General features: G+C 39.6%; 1 protein-coding gene across 2 annotated transcripts in view; it reads right to left on the bottom strand.

The window, feature by feature from the left end:
- Positions 1-23,827, bottom strand: part of ABCG1 (ATP binding cassette subfamily G member 1) — a 62,096-nt gene that overhangs the window by 22,907 nt on the left and 15,362 nt on the right. For both annotated transcript variants that reach the window (XM_064525441.1, XM_064525446.1), the window contains 3 exons: positions 3,113-3,230; positions 2,199-2,331; positions 712-762 (listed from right to left, as the gene is read on the bottom strand). In XM_064525441.1, the coding sequence (XP_064381511.1) occupies positions 712-762; positions 2,199-2,331; positions 3,113-3,230 (302 nt within the window). The remainder of the gene's footprint in view (positions 1-711; positions 763-2,198; positions 2,332-3,112; positions 3,231-23,827) is intronic.

Below are 23,827 nucleotides of genomic sequence, written 5' to 3'. Positions count from 1 at the left end.
ACAGCCAGAAGCAGGACAGTCCAATAAATGCCCAAGAACAAAGTGTGCAACTCTCATTCCTGGTGCTTCAGACAACATAGGTGCATGTTTTAGCTTGGTTTCCTACTTGTCCACACCTTGCCCACCCAGTGTAGCTTCAAAACATATTAGCCTGCATCTTCACTGTAATTGCACTGACTTACCCAGCTGAACAATATGATCACATAGCACATTCTTTCTGCCCACCAGCATAGCCATGAAGATTAATGCTTTCAAATATGAGCACACCAGTTGCTGCAGCAATTACAAGAACTACTGAACTTTTTCATGAATCCTCGGAAATACGAACTCCACAGCTAGGCACTGTTGCTGGACACAACTGACCTACCTGGCCACACATGAGAATGCCTGAGCCCTCAGATACACATGTAAGAGAATCCAAGTGCTAACATGCATTAAAAAGTATCCTAAAAATCCGTGAATTCATTTGAATACAACTTTTACAATTACTCGTTCGGTCTCAGCTTCAGGCATACTGAACACTACTTTCATAGAGATTGTACTACTCATTCCCTCATAATGATATCTGCCAATTTTGAGGTTATGATTTATTCCATCATTACAAGTTTAATGCAGTTCAATGTTAGATAAAAATGTCACCTTCACAGAGCTTATTTCATGGACCTATTTGGTACCCCCAAAAAATCTCTATTTGGAGGACAGTATACATACCATTTCCCTTCTTCCTTCATCTTTCTCTTGAAGTTTCAGATGAGCAGATACCTGGAATGGAATATAAAGGAATTTAACTTTGAACTGATCTAGAGCATGGCAATCAGTTTCAGTGGGCGTCTCAGGCACAACATCCCAATATATCACTTAAACAATTTCTTCTAACCCAGAAGGGAAATTAAACGGTTGAGTTGATCTATAATGTTCAAATCACAAGCATCATGTATGCCTGCGCAGTCGGTGACTGAATATATGCTGACTTACGCAATCACTCAAGCATCTGATAAAGTCATACTAGAAAGAAAAGCCATTCTGCAAGTCAAAGAAGTTGAGAGGAAGAGAGCAGACTCATTTTGTCACATTGCCACTAACTTCCTAGGCAATGCTAGAATCACAGTTTCTCTGTGCTTCATACACAACATGAGGATACCAAAAAGCCCCCTCATTCCCCGAGACATGAACAAAAGAGTACAGAAATAATCTTGTGAATGCCATCTGCTGTCCTAAGAGATAGCTCCACAAAACATTCTGATTAATTGTTATTAGAAACAATTAAACTGTTAAGGAATTATTTTTTATCAGAGCCTTGATTGATTCATTTAGACAGAGTGAATCTGGGCCCAATTGTACAAAAGCAGTCCTACGGGATTCTGACTATAGTGTTCATGTAAAGGAAAAAGTTCCTCACAGAAAAGAGGCTTTACTGGAAGGTAGCCACATAAAGCATAGACAAGACTATGGTGATCTCTTCAAAATTTGTGAATGGATGGTGGCATACAGTACGAACAACCTTAGCCTTATCAAAAGATAATATCCTCTGAGAGGGAACAGCTCCTTTCTCAAACTGAGCAACAAGCGCTTCTAGACTGATCACTCAAGCTGGCAATTAGTAAACCTCTTGACACTAGGGCAAATGACAAGGAGAAGACTTTCTGTTGCCTTTAAGTCTCTGGCTTATTCTGTTCCTGTTGTTTTCCTATGAAGAGCTGGAAGAGATTTTATACAATGCCTTTATCAAAGAAAAGACACAAAAGAGTAGAAGCAGCAGATGGCCCAGGCTTAATGTCAAAATAGCGCTTTACAGTTAGAGCATGGAAGACAGACAGAAAGGGAGATGTAAAGGTTATTGTCAGTCACTCAGCCACCATCCAAGAAAAAAGATGTCTCTACAAAGGCTTGTTCTGTACAGAATTGCAGGCTCCATTCTTTGGGAAGTCTATGGAGTATACAGTCTTAAATTTTCTTCCAAATCATAATGCTAGTCACATATTGAAAACCATAAAGCAAAAGAAGCTCAGACAACCCACAGAAGCATAAGCCTGAAATGGAACTGAAGGCATCATCAAAGTCCAGGCACTTTCATTCATTGGGATTAAAAATAGTCAACATCTAGTGGCACCACTAGAAGTAAGAACGTGTGATGCACAAATGGAGATTTTCTGTTATCCCACACCCCAAAGTAAATTAGAGCCAGAAATAATGTTCACCATCATAGCTTCTTGGACAGTAAGATGAGGAAGAAGCATGTCATCTTGCATGATGTAACAGGAGACTTTGCGAAAAGAGCGCAGGTCACGAGGCTGTCCATTGATGAGAATTTCTCCTTTCATTCCCGTCTCTCTGAAATGAACAAACAAAATAATCGGGTGAATATTGCTTTCAATTGTTTGCCACAGGCCTCAGTTTGTTGAAGTCTTAAGTAATTACTTTGGTAATTACTGCCCAGTATAGAATAAAACTGACACTGTGGATAGAAATGAACTTATTTTGTAAATGCTCTCTTTCATGAGAGGCTTCATGCAATTATGATGAAAATTTTAATCCAGGTTAGTACAAAATGTGTGCTGCCTTATATGAACATCTGAAAAGATATCAAGTCATTCAAGTGACTTTTTGTAGATTACTTGTCTTGTTCCTTACGACCAGAGGCCAAGAACACAGAGCCACCCTGTATTTAGCCACAGAATAGCAGGTTCAGGAAGATGAACCACAGCCACTTCACCCATTGCGGTTTCATGCAGAAGACTTCAACTTTTGAAAGTGTTGATAAAAAGGACCATTATTTCAAGCGCCTATAAAACCCAATTTTAAAATATCACAGACATAAGACATTGAGCCAGATTTATTACACAGCTAAAAAGGAAGCATCTTTTTGGTTCTGGGGCTTGAAATTGCTTCCTGTTCTTGCATCTGGCTTGTTAAAAGATACGTCGTTAAGTGTCCAGAACAGGAAAAACAGAAAAATATAAACAGTAAGAATCTAATCTGAACTCTGTGAATTACTTGTTTTCTACAAACACTAGGTAAGATTTCTTCTGATATGATTTCTTCTGCTGTTGTCTCCAAAGAACCATCAGCCTAGAGGGTCCTCATCTTACTCGGGATTTTCATTGTTACTGACCTGTATCCTGCCAGAATGTTCATGAGTGTCGACTTCCCAGCGCCAGAAGGGCCCATAATTGCAACAAGCTCTCCACTGCTGAATTTCCCTGAAATCCCTTTCAAAAGGGTCTTGTAACCTGAAAGAAGAGAGAAAAGTTCATTGAACAGTGACCCTTCATGGTCAGGTCTGGTGGAAAATATAAGTTTATTTCTGCTAAACAATGATGACAAAGTGGCTTTAGTGGGTACCTACTGAGAGGCTGATGTTAAATCAGCACACTGTAATGACTATCAAAAGCCAAATTCTGAGTGGGAACAGCAACCTCCTTCCACTACACAACTAGCATAGCAGGATTATGGGAATCCATTTATAAGCACGCACTCTTGATTCACTCGAGGGAAATTTTCTAACAGGGCTAAGAAGCCTTGCTGCCATTTTCTGTGTGTCTTGGAGTATTTTGCTGGGATGCTGCCATTTCAATTACAATACTTAATATTCCACAGCTAACGGAACTCCACAGGCGTGAAGCAGAGCTCCCTGCAGTCTCTGCATCTCCAGTGCCAGAGTGCTTCCCTCTCAACAAAACAATAATTTCTTGGACAGCAACAGCCATTATCTCCAAGGCAAAGCCCTATTCTTCTGTTTATTCCCCACTGGAAGAGACATCACAAGAAACACAGCAAAAGGAGACACACAGGAAAAGAGAATCCTGCTTCATCCTCTTATGATAAGAGCTCACCCTATGTGGAACTCCAAGGGCTTGTCTAGGCAGGGAGGCAGACCACAATAACTCTGTAAAAATAACTCCCAGGGAAATGCTTGTTCCAAATTAAGAACTTTTTTTTCTCATCTAGATTAATCCACTTCAGAAGATCATGCCATGATAAGCACGTCCTCAGGCAGAGCTGTTCTAGAATAACCACCACACCGACTTTAAATATCCTGCTTTATTCCTGAATAAATTACCTTTGTTGGTAAACCCTAATTTAAAGCCCTGAAATCCATGGTTCTGTGGGTGTATGCAAATTGGATACCAGTGAGAATTCATCTTGTCTTGCATGATTCCCATCTTAAGGCATGCTGCAATCTAACACTTCCGCTCTCCTGCACAGGAATTCAAGACCTCTGGTATACAATTTCTAAGCAATGAGCAGAGGCATTTTACTGAATTTAAGAAATCTATCTAGATAAAACTTACTAAATTTTTTGGCAAGTAAAACAAGCAAATGGTTGACATTTAGTTAGCTGACATCTAGAAAACTGAAGTGCAGTAACATAGAAATTGTTGGTTCCAGAACATCATTGGTTAATTGGATTTTCATTATCAACTATAATGATGATTCACAAATTCATCTTCTCCAGTTCTTTGGATTTTGAGAAAGTCTTTTTCCTTCAGTGATCTCTAGAAGATGGATGGGGTGAAGACTGGGTGGGGAAGGTGTGCGCATGGCTGGCATTTAAACTTTTCAAAATCTCTTTCCCATCTATTTATCTGCTTGCTGGCTTCAGTTAAATGACCAATTGCTTTAGTTAAACTCTAATTGTAAAAAAAATACAAGGTGTCAAAAAGAATCCTGCGTTATGCTGAGAATGTTTCTATAATTAAATGACACCAAAAAATGGAGGAGCAGAAGATCCGTTTACATGCAGTGCTGGTCTTTAGTAATCCGTTTTGTCATATTGGTATATACAGGCAGCATTTATATGCCATGTGTAAGCTATCCCACTGCTGTGATTTCATTAGTATAGGTTCTAGCTGGAAAGTTGAAATCCTGTGAAAAATCACCTTGTCTGCAAACACCTAGAAAACAAATCTCTTCTACTAATTTCTTTTTCTTCCTAATCCCATCATTCCTTGTTCTCCTTTCATATTCACTTAGCATTCTCTTTAATTTTTCTTCTTTTCTCTAGTCTCAGTTCATGCTCTTTTAATCCCACAGAGAGCACACTTTTGCACCAAGAACATTAACACCATGCTGACACAGGACCTCCCTAATCCACAGCCAAAACTCTTCTCCAAGCATTCCCCAGGTTAGGAGGAAAGTACTTTTTTTTCATGGCAAATATGCTGGGAAACATATCTGATCATATATATTAAAATATATATCAAAATAACAGTTTGTTAAGTGTCTTTTTTGTTTGTTTTTTGAATAGGCCAAAATCCTATCCTGGACCTCAATGAAACAGCTCGTTTGGAAGCTACTGAGATATTACAGGTAGGAAAACAGCATTCAGATTGCCTATTCACAGAGCAAAGAGAATCTACGAAAAGGATCAGCTATTTAGAAGAGAGAAATCCATGACACCCATGCCAAGGTCTAACAACCTTGTCCTTGTGCCAATATCACTATTTTTTGGAAATCAGGATTCAAAAGAAAGGGGCAAGGAAGAGACCTTTCAAACATGACAGTATTTACTAAATAGGTTCTATAGAGACAAGGTCCTTCAAACTATCCCCCAAGCCTAATGAACATCTGCTGTCTCCCAGGCCTATTAGATCTGTAAGGAACATCAGACCTCACAACCAATTGCATGTATTATGCATACACCCACCACACACACAAATTCCATGCAGTTGGAAAACTCTTTCCCACATTGGTCAAAAGCTGGCCGAGTTGAACTGCCATTAACATCAGCAGGGCTAGAGTTTCGTTCTCTGGGTCCCACATGTAGTGCAGCTAACCATGGTGTATTCATGGGTGTTTGTCTGTATTCTCTGCCTGCCCCACAAAGCTTTTCAAAACAACAGAACATCACACAGTAACGTTCTGTGACACCAATTTCTACTGTATAGGTTTGTTCTGACCCAGATTTCCAGCATATAGGATTCTTGTAAGAGTTTCATAACAGTCAGTTCATCAAGAGCAGCAGGATCAGGATAGTAAATACTGCACATATTTATGGCAGAGTATAAAGAATGTGGCCAGTCATAAATACTAAGAGAGATATAACGTCAAACACAGAATCATTATCTGAAAATATACTTCCAGCACACATACCATCACCTAAAATTGAAGTCATTCTTCTCACTACATATGACTGCAAGATTGAAAATTACAGCCATTAAAGCCACCACTTTACCAAATACCATTTCACAAATGATAAACAGATTACCTTTTAATTGTATTGTCTTCCCCCTCATTACCAGTATTTGTTTCTACCCCTCTGTTGGAGATTTCCATTTTAAGTATCTTATACACAAGACTTAAATAAGAGTGCGACACAGCTCCCCAACTCATTTGCGAAACAGTACAAGAACATAATTTAAAAAGAAATAGAAAAAACTATTAATTTTAGATCATGATCCCAATCATTGGTATTTCAGTTGCTACAAACTCAAAACTGTCTTTTCTTTTGACTGGAAACACATAAGAAGCCTTTCTATTACAAAGGTTAATTTAGCAAACCAACCAAGAGATTTTATACTGTAGCAGTAGCGTGGTGCCAAGTATAATCCTTTATCAGGAATTAAAGGCTGTAAGTAACTATAGTCTTCTGTTTCAGAATATTGAGGCTAATCTTTAACTGAATCAGTTGACCTAAAACTTCTATATTGGGCCACATGTCTTTCACGAGAAACAGATTATGCATTTGAAGAAGTTTGTATTCTTAAAATATAGGGACTGTTTTACACCCATCTGCTGTATATTAGGAATTTCTGATCACCTTCTATCCCAGTTTACTTGGCCCAACTCATTTTCCTTAGGTCACTAGTCCATGATCAGTGTAGCAAGGAGCTTCAGTAGCCTAGGTGGAATTTAATGGAAGACTGTACCTCAAAGAGAATTCACCATAAGATTAATGCGCATGATAGGCCATTCAGTTCTAATATCACAGTGACTGTCTCCTTATTGACTGGAGTTACATCAAGACTCAATTTAGCGTCGTGACTTTCAGATATTTCTCTTTAGAACTATTTTGTTTTTGAATGGAAAATAACTGGGATCCTTTCAGTTTTCCTCTCCCAGTGTTGCTGTGACTTCATTCATCCACCACCAACTTAACAACCACATAGCAACTTTCTCAATTCAACACACAAAAAATAGAATACAAAAAGGAATCAAAATTGAAACAGAAGTTTCAAGTAATGCAAAACTTTTTATTCTTAATTTCATCTCACATTAAATTCTAAGAGCTCAGCCTTTCCTCCTGAGGAAATGGATTTTGTTTATTCCTCTCTTAGGATTTCCTATGGAATGCAAAACTCTGAGTGCTGCAATAATACACCAGATTCACAGCCAAAAACACATGACTGGCTTGAACAGCCACTCATTTAAGCAGCGGATTTCCCTTACTGTGTGATTGCAGCACAAAGCCCAGGGCAGCCCCTTGTTTAACAAACTGCTCTCAGGAGACCTCTTTATGTGATGCAGATACCCGGGGAGCTCTCCTTCCTTGAATCACCAAAAGTTTTGCTAATGGCCTCAGCAATGGAGATATCTGTTGATGGTTTTATCCATTTCCTTGTGGATTCTACAAGGTTTTCTGGGGAGATTTAGTTTTATCATTTTCAAAAAAATTATGATTAATCCTAAAGGAAGCAAGCCTCCCCCACCTCATACTTACAGCAGGAGCATAAGAGCACATGCTTAAGAGCGTGTCTAAATCAGCACAAAAAAAACCCATGACTAGAAATCCTACCCTTAGAGAGAACTTATTCAGATAAATAATATCTCTAGGTGTACATTAAAATGGTAGATTATTTAAATTTAATTGCCAGTAGTATACTCATTTGCTATTCACAGAAACATCACATACTCGTAGAAGTTTCTAGGCATTTTAGCCTAATTCTGCATCCATCAGCAGACACACAGAGCCTGCCTCAGCTCCTGGGTGAGCCCAGGGGGCTTTCCCTTCTCACTGCAATTAGAACAGGATTTGCCCTTCCAGATACAGCTGAACTATTTCTCTTGTATCACAGGCTCTTCTGAGGGCAGAAAATAGCTGATGATGCTCTGTATGTACCACAGGCCTGAAATTGCCCAAAGATTTCTCAGAAAATTTGATATAGCAAATAGGAGACATAAAAAACTTAAACTCAAACAGCTCAAGTTTGGCAAAATTATAAACTACTGAAATCTGAGCCACAAAATAAGCAGGGTTTGGCTCTTTTAAACAAAGGCATCATAACCAGCTCTGTCCATACTTCCTACCTGCAGCCAAGAAGTGCACCATTTCTTTATTAAAAAACTATATGCAAGGACTATATTTCTATGTCTTTCTGTGCTACTTTTTTAGATGGAGTGTCATTAATTACTGCTCAAAAACACCCAGCTGTAAGTACAGAAGACATTTCTGGCAAGTAGGAAATTACTAATCTGACTTATTTTAATACCTTCCCAAGCAACATACTTTTAAAATAGTAATTTAAATTTAATACACAAATTTGTTCACTTACAGTACCATCAATCAAATGTGTTGGTAAATTATGAGAAGAAGCCTCAGCACTTTCTTGGCACTATGTACCGACTCTGTTCCATTAAGGAAATTCTATTACATTGTCCTACTCTAAAATTCATGGGCTTAATTCTCATCTCACTACCTCTTGTTTAAATCAAAACTATGCCAAAGTCCAGGGACTTCTCCAACACAAAACCTGAGTAAGGGAAATCAGAATCAGACCCCACATCCTCATCCTTCCCCTTGAGACATGAGTAGGGATTACTTCTACCACAGAAAAATGCTCCTAGCAAATTCAAGACTTTGCTGCTGCCCCTGAGATCCATTATACCCACACATTGATGGCTGCAGACCATTCCCTGGATTATTTACTGTGGAACAAGGCAAGTACCAGGGGAAAAACAGACTAAATAGGTCACATTTCACATTAAAGGGCAAGTTAGTGACATTTGCATCAGAGAAAGAACCTGCAAAAATCCATCCAGATGTGGAAACAACCTCATGATATCTTGCAGATACTTCATGTGTAGACTCTTTTGAAAATTAAACAGCTGGGGAAGGTCAGCAGAAACTCTGTAGAGAAGCAGAGAACGAGAGAGATACAAACGCAGTAATAACCCAAGGCCAGACCTACACTAGAAACATCTGTAGATATACCAAAGCGTCAGCCAGGGGACATGAATCTTTATCATTTTTAAACTAGCAAAAAGTCTTTTCTACACACCTAGACGTAAATACACCTACAAAAAGTCCTCTTGCCCAATCATTACCAAATCCTTATTCACTTTCAATATCCCAGCTCTTGTTCTCTATACTGGGAAAACTGTTGCTGTAGCAAAACATCTACCTGCTCACTGATGGAGGTTATGCTGATCTTTCTAAGGAGAGCTACAGTACATCTAGCACAGTTTTACCCCTGCAGGGGTGGGATAACCAAGGAGTGGCAGCACGGAGGTTCCCCTGAAGTTCTTGGAGACGGCTATCCCTTACCACAATCCCACGCCGTGTATCTTGTTCTCCTCATGCTTTATTTCCTCTGTTTCGCCTGGCCCAAGCAAACATGTTCCTAAACCCCAGAAGTGAAAAAGCGTAGAAGGCTGAAACTCCAGAGCATGAGTTAACCACAGTTAAGTATCTTCGATTTATTGTGTGACTTTCTGGAGCATACAGTCATGACCACATTTTCAAAGGTAAACATATGCATATATTTGCACATGAAAAGAGGTGCAAGTGCCTATTCTTTGCATAAAAATAACAAAATTCTGCCTTTAAATTAGGTCTTGATGATTTAACTTCCATTTTACAACTCAACTATAAATATCCAGTTTGTATATGTAAACGTGATAACTGTACATGTGTCAGGAAATGTGCAGAGTGACCAGCAGTCAGTGCAGGGTGGTGGCCAAGTTTCTGGTGTTTGGGCTATTTGGAGCATATAGTTTCAGAAGCAGCCTATAGCGACAGATGATGCTGCTCCTCAAGGGGGTAGTCTCTTTTCCTACCGTCTCTCTCCAGGGCACCTTCCTATCACTTTCCCTGAACTGGCTTTCAGGTGTGACCCCATAATATGCCAGAGGAGCAAGCCAGCCCACCTGGAAACGGCTCCTAGGAAATAAAACACACAGAGGGTTTGTTTTCAGCTGCATCAGCTGCAGGAATGCAGCTGCCTGCACAAGCAGCAAGCAGGCATGGCTCACAAGCAGGCAGGGAAGCTGGGGCAGCCCTTTGCAGCAGCTGGGGATATTCGAGGCAGTTTATACCACCCAGGAATCCTTATCTTGAGATTCTTATTCCTTTCCATCCTGAAACAAAAATAGGATTTATAATTAAATGAAACTACCCCCTATACAACATTCATGCTGAGCAATTGAGACCATTGCAGTCTAAACTGGACTGCTTGTTTGCTTTATCTTCATACAAAACAAGAAAAATTAGATCACTTCCAAGTGATGAGATTAAGATACTTGGCGCTTTTCACCTAAATGAAAGTTAGTTCAAAGCCAATGTGTTTCCATAAAATGACATATTATCAGGGAGTTTCTGAGAGAAATGTTTTCTAAATATTTTTAATTCTGCTATTAACCAACAAGGGCACTGTATTCCTCATTCAGAAAATGAGTACAGAATGCTTTCTTCTCAGCGATATTGACAGAGTTCATTAATATTTAAATACGAGCTTTTCGATCCTCAGATGAGAAGTATAATTTGTAGCAAAAGACATTATTCAAATAACTTGAACTTAAAAATCTTTTGATGGGGATTGGTTAAAGGGGCATTTCTTTCCCAGCTCCCCACTGGGCTCAAACAGGCTTAAGTCAAAGTCAATTACAGGTACCAATACTTGGGAAGAAAAAGAGACATCTTTTATCTCCATGAAATGGGTGGGACCAGAAAAGCTTTCTTGAGAAACAGAGTGAAAAATTATATTGTTAAAATAATAGGAACTTCCCTATTACATATAGGCCCAAACTGTACCCCTGTAATTGGAGGAGAGGGGAAGTCACACTGGGGATAATAAATGTCTTTAAGGTAACTCTCTACTAAATAAAACCTATGTCTTCAACCATCATTTGTGCATTATGAGTGAATAAACCTTTTTTGCAGCACTTTTGTACTTAAGCTTTAGAATGCAAATATCCATATATTTATTTTTCATTCACATATCTCTCAGGGACATAGAACAATGGGATTTTCCACTGTCTAAGCTCTGAGTCCTGCTTTATGACCATTAATGGAATTTACAATTGTAATGCATTCTTGTACCTTGCCTAAGAGAAACAACCTTCATTATGTAAATGTCTATGAAACAGCATGCCAAGCACCAAAGCGTTAGAAGAGGGGAGAAAAGCTGAGCAAGTGTTTGAAGAAACCAAATAAAACGCCTTTTTTTTCAAAGTCCTCTCCAACTCAGAAATGAGGAATCTGTTCCACTCAATCTAAAAATATAATGTGTGTCTTTCATACTTGACCAAAAAAAAAAAAAGAAATCCCAGCAGGCAGTGAAGCTCCTTTCTGTGTGGAGGACTAAAGCACATTTCTGAACATAACCCACAACCAGGTCTTCTTAAACAAATTACTCCTGATCCACAGCCAATCTCCCACTTAGTGACCAAGGGAGGGATTATTCACAATTCAAATGGATAGCTTAGCCCATTGCTTACGGCCAGTCTTGTAGAGTTCATCTTACCTAATTTTACACACGTAGAAGTTCGACACCTAACCTAAACTAATCATTCAGGATCCATAAAGAAACACAGGCATCCCTAACAGGTAATTAATTGTACTTATTTTAAATTTCTATTCTGGGAGGGGATAAATAACCCTCTGGAGGTGCATCTTTCTCTTAACTAGAGAGGGAACTCAGGACAACTAGCTTTGACTGGATACCAAACCTCCAGATGCTGTAACAAATCTCATCCTTCATCAACAACTTGATGGCTGATTTCAGTATCAGTCACAAAGAAAATGTATAACAAGACTTTTTTTATACTTATTTAGTCTCAGTCTGACCACGGTCTCTCATATGCTAGCACAATTGCAGTAATTAAGCACACAAATCACACACTCAAAGTCTTTAGACTGGATTGGCGCTCCACATGTTTGAGATGCTTCCTACAAACAACACTAAGGAGAGTATCCTGCCCTCATTCTGGATGTACAATCACATCAGACATTGTGTTTTTACTTCATCATTAGGCTTCAGCAATTACTTCCCATTCTGATAACTGTGGACAGCTACACCTCTATGAATAGTTGCCTCAGGCTATCGATCGGCTCAACAATACATCATTGTACTGGTAGCACTTGGTTCAAACGTAAACAGAAATAAGCTTTGGAAGGTCAGATCTTAATTAAAAGCTAAATATTTGAGAATAAACTTTAAAAACAATTTTTGGTTTCTCTTTGTGGGGGTGCCCATGATTTGACTTCTAGCAGCACACTATTAAACATACCAGCTAACTTCTCTGGAAAGTCAGTTAAACATACAGTAGATTGGAGTCTAAGGAGAGCTTATGAACCCCAACACCAGAGATTTATGACATGAAATCCCTAGTTACTCTATGCAATGTTGTAAAATAAAAAAGAATACACTGATGAGAAGATGGGAGTCTAGATAAGAAACTGAGTTCTAGCCAAGGGAAAATCTTAAACCAAACTGCAGAATATAAAGAACCTCAAAAGACTCTCTAATTTTATTGGTCTTCCAGATTCCTGGGCTAAATATTACACTTATGCAAGACATTGGATTTGATGGTCCACAATGGGAAGTCAAATAGGAAAAGCCCTGCTTAAGCAAAGTTTTCATTCCTTTGACACGTCAAAATAAGGATTGTGTGCACCATGCTCTATTATGCAAGCTGCTCATTGCATTATTTTAGTATCTGAATCCCATTTGTCTTTAATCAGGTATGACAGTCTGTTAGGCAGCAAGCTCTGCAACCCCATAACACTGAGTTTCAAGGTTTAATAGACTGTGCAATCTCACTCACCTTGTCTGGCTCTGTCACATCTCCTGGCTAGGCAGTGTTTCTCTACAAGCTTCATACAGAGCAGACAGGCAAGTTTTATGTACATAGAACCCATACGGTCAAATAACATGAAAGTGAAGTGCTTGAAGATGACCACAGAGTTTAGACCTTCCTGAATCACCACATTCCTCCATCAGGACAGGGGAACAGAAAGGAAATCAGCAGTGTGCTGTGCACACCTCACTGCGCCGGCAACTATCAATTACACCTCCCCACCGTGCTGCGAGATGAATATCTTTTGAGCCAGTCCCCTTTAAATCTAATCTTTTTCTTTATGGCTATGAGCAGGCAGAGCTGAAGTATTTAAGTAATCCATCACTGCAACCTGAGGTGATAAGAGGCCCAGGTAATAGCTAGACACCTTCCTTGTTAAAGAAATAATATTCTTGTTAAAGACGTATTGATTGAAACTGGTCCCACTGGAACGGCTGCTCTGAGCCATCCCTTGTATTCACAGAGACTAAACATCAACCTGTCCACTTCTGCAAGGACCAGAATAAGGCAAGCAACACCTTCCTTATTCCTCTTCCTACAGTGTGTTTCCAAGGACATAAGAAGGGCTTTTTGGTCCACTTACAAAGAGCAAAAAGGGCTAGAACCAGCAGAGGTTCAGTGGTGAACACAGTGGGCAACCCATCTCTGCAGGCACCTGGCGAACTCAGAGAACCAAATCATTTTTGTATAGGTCCCTTTAGCCTCTTCTATAGCAAGGGTAGAGCCTTCTGCTAAGCTCTATAGAATGATTACAATTACATATCGGTCCTGCCTGTTAATTTTAATCAGATTTGTCCACAGGAAGACTCAGTTCTTCCCTGTGTCTTTGTTGAATGTTTCTGCCTGAGAGGGCTAAAGCCAGTTGTCTTTCATACACAGGCACATGAAGCCGTATGCCTGCAACTGAGGATAGGGATTGACAATTAAATGGGTCAATGAACGAAAGTAACCTTCAAACATGAATGCAAATAAATCTGTACTTGCAGCTAGATCTGATGGCTTAAAAAGCAGTATTTACATGTCGAAGCATTTGGAGATCTGGGGCATAGCTTGCACTTTGTCTGCAAAGAAAATAGCTTCCCTAATTTATCTTCAACCCTTAAGAAAAATGCAAGGGGGAAAAACGTGCATGAATGACGCACAACTTTGTCTTTCTTATGAATCTATTGGTAATGTCTTTTCAAAGCAATATCCATAGCCCAATCCCTGTTTGATAATTGCTTTTTGGTGGCTTTTTCTTTTATTGCCTTTGTTTCTGTTGCTTAAAAGCGCAAGAAAGGTCCTTCCTGACAAAAGAAGAGCCAACACAGTTTGAAATGAAAGGCTGACACATTGCCTTGAATGACAAACTAAAGTCACGAGCCTCATACATATATTTAGAGATGAAAGCTGTTGATGTATACCAGTCAGGCAGAAAGCAATTTCCTCATAATTGCAATACCTTTATACCACAAAGTATAAGTAGTATTATTCACAGCCTTACAAACAGGAAAACCAAAAGGTTCTCCACTATCCCTTCCCTTCTGAAAAAATTTTCAAGTAGGAGGCATTCTAAAATAGTCCAGTGGCTGTTATGGACTGAACTGACCCTCCTGCCTTCATTTTCAAGCACTGGTGCAGCCGGGTTACTGTGTGCAGGGGGGCAGATGCCCTTCCTCCCTGAGAGAAGACCACTTTGGGTCTTCTGTGCTGATGTTCAGAGTAATCACATTTTTTTACTTTTGCTGTCTCCCTTCCCCTTTGCATTCTCTCCCTACCCACATGCATAGACAAAGCAGACAGGCAGGAAAGGAAAAAATGGGAAAGTAAAACTTTGGCTCTCTCCTCTTACCTACCCTGTGTAAGGGCTGGAGAGGGAGGCCCTGGTGCTTTCTAGAGCTACAGCAGAGATGGCAGAAGTTAGGTAGCATCTCTCTTCTCCAAGCTGGGCCTGATGGTAATAGCTAGGCTAAAGAGCTTGGTGTGCAAAGAAAAGCTTTTCGTAATACTTCTGGGTACAGGTTTATCAGAATATCTACATTAAATTGCAATGTGATGAAATAGCTCCTGCTAACTGCATAGGAAAAAACTTACCCGAATTATTAGAAAGAAAAGTGGCTCTCAAAACCACAGATTTTTGAGGTGACTTACACGCTCCAGCAATAACATCTTGTCCACATTTCTTGAATTTTAAAAAATGTTCTGAGTCCCAGTTTTTGCGATTTAAAAGATACCACGGTGTTTGACCTTTAAAACATTTCACAGTTCACAAGTCAGTTTCAATAATTCAAAATATTATATTTGACTCCAAACAAAAAAGAGTTTTTCACAGCAGTATTACCCAACTACAATGGTGATGACAGTTTGTGTCAAGAGCTTTCTCTGAAGAACAGGCAACTGCCAAACAGCTCGGCCATCTGACCTTCTAAACAACTCCTACACATTCTTATCCTGCCTCCCTCCCAAACCATATCAAACAGTTTTGCATTGCAAATTTCAAGAAGCGTTTCCACCTCTTCCCATTTCCATTGCTCTGGTCCCCATTCTGTGTTCCACAAGCAGACAAAAGGACGCTTAGGGCTAGGAATACCCTGTGAAGCACACTCAGAGGTAAGTATCAGAGGTGTTTTAAAGTCAGGTATTACAGCTTTAATTCCTATAGATCCACTCAGGAGCAGAGGCACTGACAAAAACTTCAACAGCTGTCCTCCAAACCTGGGGGAGCTGAATGAGTGAAACGGGGAGTCACATTCAGAAGGACCTCTGAGACTGAAGAAGCTTCTACTTCAGTGGGACGTCCTATGGCCAGCCATATGTATGCAAGGGGCACATATTCTGGGAAAGCCTTGTTTTCAGAAGTAGCCATGATGATTCTCCCTGTTTCTCCTCAATACTTGCATGAAATAGAAACACGGGGTAAAATCTTCACTCCACTCTAGCTCTAATCTAATGACAGATAGCATCTATGATCCGGAATATAAAAATAAAGAAAAACCCAAAGCGTGTGTGGAAATAAACCCTGGATTACCTCCAATTCTTGTATTTGACTTAGAACAACTGTGTTTTTATCTCTCTTCTTGAATATTTACACTAATGAAGTCGCCCAAATTAAAATACTTTTCATTGTCAGCAAACTAAATATAAAATTCTCTAAACGCCACTGAACTGATCATCATCTTCTCAAGCATGTCAGTGCTTAATATGCTACAAACAAAACCCAACTGCACAGCACACTGGTGCTTCTGGAATGAAAATGAGTTAGAATAAGCAGCTTTTAGGAGACTGATTTCTGCGTCTTCTGCAATTCGGAACTGCAGAAGTTGGCAGCCTTGTGGGGACATACACGTATTGACCTACTGTAAACTACTAAATTTCCATCTGTTTTAAAAAGCTGCAGCTGACCTACATTTTACATTATGGATTAGCTGAAGCTTATAGAGTAACTTGCACAAAGCTTGCCTCTTGCTGCTAACCATATACCCTAAGTAATTAAATATTTTATTAGTAATATATTCCATGTAAAGATGAGCGTTTTCAAGAGGAAGGTTTTTTTTGCCATTTCACATGCACAACAGAAATAATCATTTGACAAACACACTTAGGTTGTAATATAAATATCATCAAACAGATTACCTTTTCTTTAGCATACTAATTCTAATGTACACACTAAAATTATTTGAAGCTAAAAAAACAATAGGCTAATGAACTTTAATTCTCAATTTCAGGACATGTGAAATGAGGCATCAGACTCGTCAGTCATTTTGGAAAGCCTGTTTTTCTAAATTACCTACAAAATGATTGGTAAATCATTCTGGCAAGTCAGAAAGCAAGAACTCATTTCACAAAAGCATGATTTCCATTTCAAGTTTCCATTTTCTTTTTATTCTGCAGCAGAGAAAAAACTCAATCTTGAATTTTGGTGAAGGATCTTTTGTTTACTTGTTTTTTTACAAACCAATAGCATGTCACTCCAGAAGCCAGTGGTCTGGAGTGGTCTCGAACACTGATACAGGGGTGAACCAAGTCTACATCCTTGAGTCAGATTAAGAACTCCAGCTTGAGTCTCCTAAATTTCTCAGATGCCCTGGTCAGCAGATGGACTGAATTGTCTATCTTTCTCTTCCTAACTAGAAAGTCCTGGACTTGACAAATACAGTCAGAAAAAACTACAAAAACCAATGTGTTTCTACCCTGATGCATTACCATTTTCCAGCAAAAAAGAGGGTAGTGCAAATTTCCATATCAACTTTCACTTTAGGCTAATCAGACGACTCTCTGTGTCAACAGTCCTTTTACTCGTACTTTATATTGGCCAACTCCCCAGTAACACCAGTAACTTGTTTTGATTCTTTTCATCTTTCTTTACAATCCAGCTATTCAATTGTTCAATGAAAAGGAAAGGGGTAAGCTACAGACAAACTTAGGCTGGGTGTTGGCCGACCCAACTGGTCTATTAGAACAGGAGAAATTTGATAGTGAAAGCAGATGCTTCCTCCACAAATCTGAAGCCTATCAACAGAAATCAGTTACGTTAACAGCTTGAAGACTGATGTTCACCACTAGTAACGCAGGCTCACATAAACAGTGTTGGTCTTCTCACACCCTTCTAATTGGATGTCCCTGTAGACCATATTGCAGAATACACTTGTTTTTCCAAAGTCAAGACAACACGTTTCCAGTTTTCTCTGACCAACTAAAGTGACAATGTCATTTCAGAAAAATGCCAGTTGGATACATTACCAGAAAATGAAGCTTGACTTGTCTCTTGAGATTTCTTTATTCTCTTACTGTATGACTTTCATATGACTTCATCAATATTTAATATACTTTCTTCTATGTTTACTTATCCATACTACCTATTAACACCTGTACACACAGAATAAAGGAAGGTGATAGAGTCCAGGCTTGTTACATGGTTTTCCTTAGAAATATTATCACTTTAAATGAAACAGTGAAAAGATATAGTTAATATCTCTCCATGTCACTTCCAACCACAGGCTTTGATCCTAAAAAAACACATGCTCTCAACCAGACTAGATTCTCAGCTCCTACAAAGCAACAGAGCTCCACCAAAATCAGTAAAGCAGCCTGGGTTTATGATGGTTCAGTAGCTGACACAAGGCTGAGGAATTAAAAGCCGGGATGACAATCGAGACACACAGCAATTTTCCAAGATTCATAGAAGGGGGAAACCTTCCATGTAATAAATACAGATAGATAAGGAACTTGAAATCTCAGGGTGGGATTTATCTTAACCAGTGGCAAACATCTAGAATGCAAACATCTGCATCTGAGTCATTCATCCTGGTAAATGTGGAGAAAGAGACACTTGTTAGGCTTATTTAGGATAAGATGAAGCACAGCCTATACTCCCCTGACTCTGTCAGTGAAATCTCCTTTGTCTATGAAGAAAGCCTAGGTTGTTGCCTAACTTGGACAGATTCCTACATGGTAGAAGTCTACGTTTACTCAGATGAATCTGACTGACAATGTTTCTCTCATGGCTATGAGGTACCTAAGGGAAAATGTGGTCCACGGTCTTTAAGGTATAGCTACACAAGTAATACCTTTTTAAAAAATATCTAATATATCTAAGTACAATTAAAATCCCATTGTGAGATGAGCAGCTTCATTACACATAGCGATCTAGCTATTGCACGTTACGTGGCTACAGGCATTCCTTATATAGGCCACGAATTTGGTGCCATACTAGAGGTGCACAAGTTCAAAGTTTTCATGGCAAACTCTTCTAACTGTATGTGACAAAACAAGGGAAAGTTATGTAACCTGTGTGCAAATGGAAAAATAAGTAAGCCTCTAATATTGTTAGACTTAATTTCAATGCTAGCTAAATGTTTTTGATCATTACGTGTAAGCGGTGAATACACTACCTGTGTTTTTTTCCTTTTTGCCAATAAGTGAGATTCCATTACGCTGACGGAATAGGGGCTGCAACAATTTGGGAAACGGCGCAAGTACAGAACATTGTTCTGTCATCAGATCACAACATTTTGAAAATATTACTACTTTTTAAAATTTCTGGATGTGCATGTTAAAACTGAGTCACCACTCCACTTCCAATGAAAACGTGAGCAAAACCCAACACAGTATTTTTAAGTTCTATTTGCCTCTAACAGGTGAGTTTCCACTTACATATTTGTAATATTTGTAAAAGCTCTTTTGGATTTTCACAATTGTTTTAGTTACCACAGTAGCTTCTACATGCGTTGCTCAGATTCATGGTCCCATGATCTTAGTCAACTGACATCAGGCAGTGATAGAACTGTTCAAATCTATTCTTCTCTCACACACTCTCCATTTATTTGCTGATTATAAATTGTCCCTACAGAATGAAAGGGTCTGCTACAGAATTTTCTCTTGTGGTGATCCAAAGCACTGATAGACTCTTACAGGTGAAGAAAGTAAAGGTCACATTAGGATTAGTTTCACATAGGGAGATAAGTTCGAAATGTAACCAAACCTACAGTTTGGCTTCGCCCACAAGAATCCCACCATCTATTACCTTAAAAGAATCCTTGGGGAAACCGCACAAGACATGCTGTTCTAGGGAGACTTTGGCTGACCCTGAACCAGAAAGTCACCTGGAACCCACATCACAGAATCTGGCATGAGTCCCAGCATACAGAGACCCTGAGAATGGGAACTGTAATGTGTGCAGCAAGAGCTCATTGGCCATTTTATGCAATAAGGCAAAGCAACTGCTGGATGACAGAGTCCTTGTTCGGGCAAAAGAACGGTTCTGGCAACTGGGAAGAATTCCTGGCTCCCTCCTATTCCCTCTCCCTCCAGCCCATCTGAATTGTGGCCCCAAGTCCCTGCTAAAGGTTCCTGGTGCCTGGCAGAAAGTAGCATGGGTAATATGAAAGCCACAGATTCTCTCTTGAGGGACTGATCCATTGACTTCTAGCAGAGCTGTTCTGCCTCTGAACCACCAGCCCAGGAACAGCAAAGACAAGGGTCCCCCATGGGGGTCATCCAAGTGGTTCAGGGGGCAGAAGTCTCCTTCAGGGCAATGTGTAAGGAGAAGATGCAACTGCCTTTGGGGAGGTTTACATTTGTCACTCTTACAAAGCTGCAAAGAAAATGGTGTAGGTGGACGGGTGAAGACTGCTCTTCTCAAAGGCTTCCTCCTGAAATTGGTGCCTACGCTCTAATACTGACTAAGCTGCAGGGCTTTGCTTCTGATCTAATTAGATAATGATATTCGATTCAAAAGGAGAGGTTAATCTTGACTCGATCTTCAATCTCCTTTCCCTGTGTACAGTTGTAAACACCCTGAAAGCATTTGGACTCTCTTCCTCCTGAGTGCTTCAGTATCAGCACCTGCACAGAACAGCTACAGATACAGATAATGGGGGGAGCTGGAAAAGAAGGGAGGAGGGACACACAGACAATCTTTTAAAATGCACTGGTCAATTCACACAAACCATGGGGTGTATTATTGCCAGTGTGACTAGCACAAAGACCACAACAGCCACATGGCTCTCACCATCCCTATCCCCTTCCCTTCATACCTATGAAGAAGAGATCACGGAGGACTCCTGCTTGTATCTCTCAGCTTTGCCAGGTGTCTGGGGTATGCAGCGTGGATCTTCTGAAGTTCCACCACCACCAGACAACATCCTCATCAGCCCCTTCCCTTCTCCACATTTGAGATGCTCTGAGAGTGCGAACGCAGCCACATGGGAGCGCAGGCATGCTTCCTGTGCACAGAGCAATTTCTGGAAAGCACCTTCATTTGCAGACCTCAGGTGCTCAGCCAGGCACTACCAGCTCTGTCACTCACCCTCTCTAGTGCAGTCAAGAGACATATCTAGCCCCCAAGAAAATCATCTAGAAAAATCTCTATTAGCTTCTCATTCTTTGCACTACTCTGTCAGTGCCTTTTGCAAATCAAAGTGCATGTTCCCACTAGTTAATGTTAAACCGCAGCATTTTCCATCTGTACCCCAAGATACAGCTCCTGCCAGTTCTTTGTCACTGGCAAATCATCACTCAAATAAAGAGAAGCAGAACACAATTATCTAGGATGTAAGCATACTCCCCTTAAAACCCAGCAGGAAAGTGAGGTGCAATCACACTCAAATTAATACAAAAGGAATTCAGAAAACAATGTTGGCAGTTGTAAACGGAGAGGCAAAGTTGTCCAGACATGTGTGAATTGGACCCACCATTGATATACACAAGGGCTACAACTTGTTCGCCCTTACAACTTTTCAAGAAAACAGGAACAAACAAAATACAAGCAATCTGATTACAAGAGAAATTACCGAGAACAGAAAATTACTCAACTTACATAACACAATAAGCTCCTGCTGAAAAGCATCAGCAAAATGTCTTTTTTTATACCATTCTTCATACCAATAGCATCCAGACAGATAAAAAAGCTCCCATTTTTGCAGTTATTTTTCCTGCTATTTTAGCTTATTATGCTGTTAAACCAGTAGCAACAGACTTGAAGCACTTCTATGCAAATGATATTCTTTTCCTTTTTATTAAAAAAAAATCAGGTTACTACTTCTTTTCTTTCCTATAATTATATCACATTGTCACTACAAAGGAGGAGGAATATACACTTCTATAAAAATCTTACCTTCAAAATATTTGTTATAGATATATATATATAGCCAGATTTTGTACATAAATAAATATACCTGTGTAGATGGGTGTACGTGCATATATAGAAAAACAGAACTAATAAGAATGTATACATATACATACACTCTCACATTGACATGTATTCATACAGATATGTTGGATATGTCTAGATATATTTATACATGATATAGAACATTAATGTATTTTATACATATAAAAATAAAGATAATACATATACAATATGCTCACAGAACAATAAAAGAAAAATTTAGAAGTCTCGGTAAGAAGCCAATACATTACTCTTTTCACTCTGAAATGGGGGGGGGCATGTTTGATGCACTGAAACATGCCTATGTGACATGTTGTCTGTAGGCACATTTCCACCACCACATAAATATGCATCACTCTGCTGCATTTGTAATACTTACCATCTGGACAGGAGCTGGAACCCAAGTCAAGACAAGTTTGGTTAGGTTAAATCCGTGGGTGATGGGAGGGAGGGCAAAAGAGATAGACTTTGCTTTATCACCACCATGATAGTCAAAACTCTACATTAGCCCTAATGCTGTATTGCTTGACACTCAACAGACAACGCTTCAACATTTAGCATAAAAGACATTAGCTTCTGTATTTTTAGAATACACTTTAAGTACTATACTATATTTATGAGTGAAGAAAAGTGTCTTTTAGATAGTAGGCCATATTCTTCCCTGTGCAAGCTTTATTAATTTCGGTGAATTTATATGAGGGATGAATTTGGTCCAAAATGTTCTACCATAAGATGAAACTCCTGGCAGACTATCAAGTAGCTAGCTATTCCTTAGGTAAACTCTCTCCATTATGCCATTGCTGTGATTTCAAGATTCGTTTGGCCCTGTACTTTTACAGGGGTAATAGTATGAATGCCTGAGCTGAGTCACAGGATGTCTCCCAAATTAGTTTTATTTACTGCAGGATGTACACCAATTTTTTCCCTAATTCACTTCGCTCAGGGAAGTTTATTTCCACTATTAAACACCTGTCAATAAGAACCAAACACAGAGCGTTACAATGCTGCAGCCATGTCCTTCCTATATGGGAAGGCCTGCTTTATTCTACTTTTAATTTTATTTTTTATTATGTATATGCAGAGTATTTAGAGTACCTGGGATTCAGGAGACTAATACTCATGCTTCTGTGTGGAAGATAAAGAGTAAGTGTGGTAAGAGGTATTATGCATATTACAAAGTTTCATCTTTCTTTTAGTGATCCCAGGTGTTACACTATTACTGGACAAGACACAATCACTCTCTCCAAACACACAGTCTTACGGTGATCCCAGAGTTCAGGGACTTGTGACTGCTTCAGGTAATATATTTCTCCTTGAGGTTTTTACGTCATCATTTTCCTGGACAAGAAATCAAATAGCCAACCTTCTTCAGGAATGCTTATCAACCTCCTCTAACTATTTTTAATATAGCAACTCACACACACAGTCATAACTCAGGTTTAAAGACAGCAGAACCTGATTTACTATAATTACGAATGGCAGCAACTCTATTCCCTGTTTGCAGTTACTCACAACTTTCCCAAAACTTTCACATGTGGAGGTAAAAATGTGCAGGTGTGAGTTCCATTCAGTGATGATCTAAATCATGGGGAAACTTTCCATTGACTTCAACAAGTTATTGGCCAGGCATATTACTTCATTTATTCTTAAACAGGAAGTTTAGCAAAATCAAATCTGCCAAACAGGTGTAAAAATTATCTTTGGTTGGTTGCACGATTAAAGGCTAATCACAGTGAGTGCAAAAACCCATCCGAGGATTTGAGGAACAACAACAGTAACCTCATCGGGGCAGAGCCTGATCAATCAGCCACTCGTGAGGCTCTTGGAGGAGATAGACTGCACCACTGGCCTTGGACGGAAACCTGCCAAGATGTGCCAGCGGGGAACCTTGCTCCCTGGAGCACCATGCAAACCGGAGGGGTAGCTGCCTCCAGGGAATAGCACTTTCTATGCCATGCAGGGGGAAGAGAATTTTGGAATTGTGTAAAGCTTATTATGGATGTTTAAGGGAATTGTGGAGGGCGTGCAAAACTTATCACAGGATGTTTAGGGGAAGGGCCAAAGGTGTGGAAAGGGACAGGTGAAGGACTGAGGGAGAACAAGCACGGGAAAATAAGAGAGAAAAAGGGATTAAAGGGGCCAAACGCATGTAAACAGGCAGCT

This window comes from Dromaius novaehollandiae, chromosome 1, assembly GCF_036370855.1.
Source record: "Dromaius novaehollandiae isolate bDroNov1 chromosome 1, bDroNov1.hap1, whole genome shotgun sequence".
NCBI classification, from domain to species: domain Eukaryota; kingdom Metazoa; phylum Chordata; class Aves; order Casuariiformes; family Dromaiidae; genus Dromaius; species Dromaius novaehollandiae.
This window is presented reverse-complemented; position numbering and strand designations above follow the sequence as displayed.